Source organism: Lipotes vexillifer, unplaced genomic scaffold (genome assembly GCF_000442215.2).
Source record: "Lipotes vexillifer unplaced genomic scaffold, Lipotes_vexillifer_v1.1 scaffold84, whole genome shotgun sequence".
In the NCBI taxonomy this organism is placed as follows: Eukaryota; Metazoa; Chordata; class Mammalia; order Artiodactyla; family Lipotidae; genus Lipotes; species Lipotes vexillifer.
In genome coordinates, this window is record NW_006783414.1 from 1,721,143 (window position 1) to 1,727,099 (window position 5,957).

A 5,957-nucleotide genomic window follows, 5' to 3' on the forward strand; every position below is an offset into this window, starting at 1 on the left:
CTTAATTTCTTGTTACTAGTTAAGTAAATCCTAACTTTCTTTAGAAATTGACTTCAAAGGTTTCATCCTTCTGTCAAGGACCCACTTATTCTTTGTAAACTAAACAGGGTGCTTTCTCTTTAGCTGCTTCTTATACCTGCATATTGATTCCTTAAGGTCTTATTATTGGTGCCTTTTCCAAAAAACTACTTCATTTTTTCAATTAAAAGTGTTTCTAAATCCCAAGTGGACAGTGAGTATTAGTATTCATTCTGTTTTTGAAGCTTGATCCTCAGACTTTAATGTGAAGGTTTAATTTTTAAATTATTTCCCTAGGGAAGGTAAATCAGGTAAACTCGTAATTCTAAATACTTGCATCTGAGATAAGATTTTCTAAAAGGATTTCTAAGGCCCACGTTTCTTATTTTTAGTATGGTCCACAGAACATTCTATGCTTACAGTTGTTATGTTGCAGTAGTTGGAGAGGAAGGAAGAAGGAGAAATGTTAACAGATGCCTTCAAGCATAACCTGTTTCCTTCCACAGGATTTCTGATCCCTAACCTGACTGTGACCATTGTGATGGAACAAGAGCAAAAACTGTTGGTCTCAGATTCTAATGGCTTCACAGAGAGGGAGAGTTTGAAAAGCACTTTTACAGGTGAGGGATCAAGAAGATCTGAATCCTTTGGAAATTCGTTATACAATGTGCTGTAGAATGTGTAGAAAGATCAGGGATTTAGAATGAGACAGACTTTAATTTGATTCCCTACTCTGTCACTTCCAAGCTATGAAAACTCCTACAGCCTCAGTTTTCTCATCTTTAAGAAAAGTGAATAATAATATCTGTCTCACATATTTTTTAGGATTAATGATACACTATATGTGAAGTTACTGTTCTTGCTAAGTAGTGGGTATCATTGTTATTTCTATGTTTGCTCAGGTTTAAAAAGAAATTTTTTAAAATTTATTTTTGGCTGCGTTGGGTCTTCTTTGTTGCGCACGGGCTTTCTCTAGTTGCGGCGAGTGGGTGCTACTTTTCATTGCATTGCATGGGCTTCTCATTGTGGTGGCTTCTCTTGTTGCAGAGCATGGGCTCTAGTCGTGCAGGCTTAAGTAGTTGTGGTGCACAGGCTTAGTTGCTCCATGGCATGTGGAATCTTCCCAGACCAGGGCTCGAACCTGTGTCCCCTGCATTGGCAGGCAGATTCTTAACCACTGCGCCACCAGGGAAACCCCTGTTAACATGCTCAGATTTTAACTAAGGTTTTATCTAGTTTTCACCTCAGATAGTGTTCTATCCATCTTCTCCCTTACTTTTTTCTATTAAGTCTTTATTTTTAGCCTGGTATCCCTTGTGGCAATCGGTGAGAACTGTTCAGATACCTCATTAGTGTTGTTGTAAGTACAAAACGTTCGTCTACTTGATGAACACATAGAGTAAAAGAATTAAAACTAGCTATAAAAACTTTTTTTTCATATAAAACAGTTTATGAGGTTTGAGTTTGTTATTCCCTCTCTTTCACCATGATTCAGAATTTCTTTCCCCTGGCAGAGACTAGCGAATGTGTTTAGACTATTTGTTTATTCTTGCAGGAGATGAAAGTAAGAATAATTTGGAAACTGTTCAACACAGTAAATCTAAGGCAGATAAAGAGAGAGCCTCAAAATGGTCTAAAAGTGATGGCCCACAAAATTGTAAGCATGAGGACACACAAAAAATGCCATTGACATGGTCCCAGGGACGTGAAATTGAGTGTGATGATTCCTGTGAGAATGATGGCAACTTGGAGAATCAGGGAAATTCTACAGGAAAAGAGGAGGAAAAACCCAATCACTGGGAATGGGACCCAGGACAACATACCAGGGCTGCCGTCCAGCAGACTTCATGCTTTGGGGACAAACCCTACAAATGTTCTGAATGTTGGAAAAGCTTCAATAATAGTTCTCATCTTCGAACTCACCAGAGGACCCACTCAGGAGAAAAACCTTATAAATGTTCTGAGTGTAGGAAATGCTTCAGTAACAGCTCTCACCTGATTCAGCATCTGAGAACACACACAGGCGAGAAGCCCTACCAGTGTGGTGAATGTGGGAAAAGCTTCAGCAACACCTCCCATCTTATTATCCATGAAAGAACTCACACGGGAGAGAAACCCTATAAATGTCCTGAGTGTGGGAAGAGTTTCAGTAGCAGCTCTCACCTTATTCAGCATCACAGATCACATACAGGTGAAAAACCATATGAATGTCCGGTTTGTGGGAAATGCTTCAGCCACAGTTATGTCCTAGTAGAACATCAGAGGACCCACACTGGAGAAAAACCTTATAAGTGCCCCGACTGTGGGAAGAGTTTTAGTCAGAGTTCTAGTCTGATTCGCCACCAGCGGACACACACAGGTGAGAAGCCCTACAAATGTCCTGAGTGTGGAAAAAGCTTTGGTTGCAATTCTACTCTAATAAAGCATCAGCGAATACATACAGGAGAAAAACCCTATCAGTGTACAGAATGTGGGAAGAATTTCAGTCGAAGTTCAAACCTTATTACACACCGGAAGATGCACACAGGTGAGAAATCCTATGAAACGTCTGAATATGAAGAAAGTTTGAGTCAGAACTGCAGTGTGATAAACGAATGCAGAATCCAGCCAGGAGAGAAACCATATAAATGTTGTGAATGTGGAAAGAGTTTTGGCCTTAGCTCCCACCTCATAAGACATCAGAGAACACATACAGGAGAAAAACCTTACAGATGTTCTGAGTGTTGGAAAACTTTTAGTCAGAGTTCCACCCTGGTGATTCACCAAAGGACGCACACAGGAGAGAAACCTTATAAATGTCCTGACTGTGGTGAGTGCTTCAGTCAAAGCTTTAACCTTATCAGGCATCGGAGGACCCACATAGGAGAAAAACCTTACAAATGTACTGACTGTGAGAAATGCTTCAGCAGAAGTGCCTACCTCATTCAGCATCAGAAAATTCATATAGAAAAGTCTTCTGCATCTCCTGAAGTTGAAGATTTTCCTCATGAATGGACTTGGAAAAACTGTTCTGGGGAAATGGCTCTTGTCTCTTCATTTTCAGTCCCAAATTCATCTCCCTCCTGAGTCCCAAAGTCTGTTTTGGTTTTTTTTCCTTTCTTTTCTTATCAGAGCATTACAATTAAGGTGTTCTCTGAACACAGGGTTATAAAATTTCTTTGGTTTGTTTGCCAAAACATTTGGGAAAAGTCAACCTCCCACCTTAGAGGTTGGGAAGACCCAGATCATCGGGTCATCGGATCTGCCCAGTGAGAGATACTGCCAATGATGGAGAGAAAGAAGAATATTTTTTATTTAAGGTAAGATAGGAATAGCTTCAAAGAAAAACATGGAGAGAAATCCTGGGAGTCTGAAGATGAGATTGTCATTGAATTTCCTTATTTCCTGTTGCCTGATTGGGTAGCAACAAATCATTTCTGTCCTTGGGGATTTACCCAGAGAAAGGTTCATTTTGAACAAATAATGTGATTTCCTGGCGATTTTGTTGGGTCTTAAGGAAGAAAAGACTAATTTTTTTTTTTTCAAATGTGTTTTTATTTGCTGAAAATTAACTTTTACAGTATCTGGAACTGCACTGTCTGGTACAATAGCCACTAGCCACGTATGGATATTTAAGTTTAAATTAAAATGAAATGAAATTTAAAATTGACTTCCGTAGTCACACAAACCACTTGCTGAGTGCTCAGTAGCCACACATGACTGGTGGCTGCTGTATTAAATATCACAAATAGTTCTTTCAAGGTCATCATCCTTGACAGATCTAGTTCCTATAAGACTGTAAGAAATGTGCTCTGGGGTTTCTGCTCTCCAAGAGGAATTTCAATATAGAATAGAAATGGTATAGAGTTGTTTTTATTTTTTTAATTTTGGCCACACTGTGTGGCTTGTGGGATCTTAATTCCCTGACCAGGGATTGAACCTGCGTCCTCGGCAGTGGAAGTGTGGAATCCTAACCACTGGACTTCCAGGGAATTCCCTGGGATAGAGTTTTGAAGGCACTCAGTCCAAAAGTTGGCTATTCTGATGGTTGTATGTTTTATATTCAGCCATCTCAGTCATCTAGTGACATGATCCCATTGTCTCGGCCAAAGCCAGATTAGGACGTAGGATTCTTGAATTCTATTTTAAGGTTTCCTGTCAAATGGTCCTTTCCCCTCAGTTTTACTATTCTATAAGTCTTCATCCGATCAGAAACTGGGTTCTTTTTCTAATAATTAACTCACTGAGTCTGAGCTAGTGTCCAGGGACAGTTTGCCATTGGAGCCCCAAATTCCTTAGTTCCAGCCTTGACAATTTTCTTTTGCCCTTTGGCTTATGTGGTGTGTGGATCTGGTAACTGAGACATAATCCTCCCTGATCGTCTGTGCAATGGGAGTGGTGCTTTGTAAAGTATTAAGATATTCCCTATGCCCCCACCTCCAGTTCTTCCTGCAGTGCAAAAGGTAGATGTACAGGAAGGTCAGGACTTGCCTAGGATTTCATCTTTTTTTTGGAGTCAAAAATATATTTTATGAAGAATTGGTAGAGATGCATATTAGGAATGTGGAGCCAGAAGGGGCCAATTACAGCTGCTGCAAAGGGCTATAGATCACTGGTGGGTAGCTGAATTGCATGGGGATTATTTCTTTCATGATTGTGGTGCCCCTGATACTGGTGAGGCAATTGTGTCTTTCTATATTGTGATAGGATTTAAAAATGAAGCAAAAGCTAACAAAAGTATTCAAGAAGTCTTTGGGGGTTATTTTCTGCTTTCAGAAAGGGGGAGAATATTATTGGGCATCATTGGCTTTAATGTGACCCTTACCTAAGCATACTTTTACCTATGTATGTTACGTAGTATTACCCAAATTGTCTTAAACTCTAATATCTGAGGATAAGTGTTCATAGTATTTTTTACCACAGACAACAGAGTTTGATTAATGTTTGATAAGAGTTTGATTAACGATCAGTTGCAAGGCAGTAGCTGATGAGGTGGTGCTCAATCATCAATCCCAGTATGTATGGCAAGTAACCACTCTGAACCCATTTCCTCATCTGTAAAGCAGAGATAATGCCTAGCTTGTGGGGTTTCCGTAAGGGTTAAATAAATGTTTGTAAAGCAGCTAGCCCAGTGCTTAAAATATAATGGGTCTAAATAAATGGTAATTGTTTATTATTAATGGAAACAAATTGAAAAATATCCTCCACACATTTCAGAAGCAGCAGTACAGCCCCAAGCTTTTCTACTTGGGGATTCTTTGTGACAAACCTCAGGAACTCTGAGGAATAAGGTAGTATAAAAACACAAGACTGTATTGTGTTTTAAGTTTGCAGACTGTTGAAAACACTTTTATTTGATTCAGCTAATTGAATTTTTTTGTTGTTCATGAAACAAAGGATTCAGTTTAAGTCAGGAAAGAACAAAACAGCAAGTTCAATTTCAGTTAATTTGCATCTGAAAGAGATTAACAATTGGTACAATTTATGTCTTATCACCATCCCTACACTATGTTTTATGACTGCCCACAATTATATAAAACCCACTCCACAAACCTCAAATGTCTGTAGGAGCATAGACATTCACATTTTAGATGGGTTAAGATGGGCTTTATTAGTAAAACAATTTGTCAAGAATCATTGTCTCTTTGGATTAAAAATTAGGAAAGCAGAAGAGAGATTTGTCACTTACAATGGAGAATTTAACATAGTCAAATTTAATCCTATTTGATGCCTTTGCCTCACTTTCATTAATCAGCAAATACATTCTTTGTTTAGCTCCCGAAGAAGTAAATATTCTGTATTCTCTATTTTTCTTGCCAGCACAAAGGATTCAACACCTGATTAAATAAAGCATTCTTTTTTACAAGTGATGTGTTTCATAGTTTCTTTTTAATTAAAAAGACTCCTTCCTGTATTCATTTTTTTGTACTCACAGTGAGGGTTTGTATATTTTTTCCCTA

At 38.7% G+C, this 5,957-nt stretch overlaps 1 protein-coding gene across 1 annotated transcript; it reads left to right on the forward strand.

The window, feature by feature from the left end:
* The first annotated feature begins 530 nt into the window (after positions 1-530).
* ZNF572 (zinc finger protein 572) lies at positions 531-3,245 on the forward strand. Its single transcript, XM_007456057.1, has 2 exons — positions 531-638; positions 1,574-3,245. The coding sequence occupies exons 1-2, from the start codon at positions 560-562 to the stop codon at positions 3,082-3,084; spliced, it is 1,590 nt and encodes a 529-aa protein (XP_007456119.1). The 5' UTR covers positions 531-559; the 3' UTR covers positions 3,085-3,245.
* The last annotated feature ends 2,712 nt before the right edge of the window (positions 3,246-5,957 follow it).

Coding starts and splice junctions, on each gene's coding strand:
- ZNF572 (XM_007456057.1), top strand. CDS start 560: ATGGAACAAGAGCAAAAACTGTTGGTCTCAGATTCTAATGGCTTCACA. Junction 639..1,573: donor TTTGAAAAGCACTTTTACAG/GTGAGGGATCAA, acceptor TTATTCTTGCAG/GAGATGAAAGTAAGAATAAT.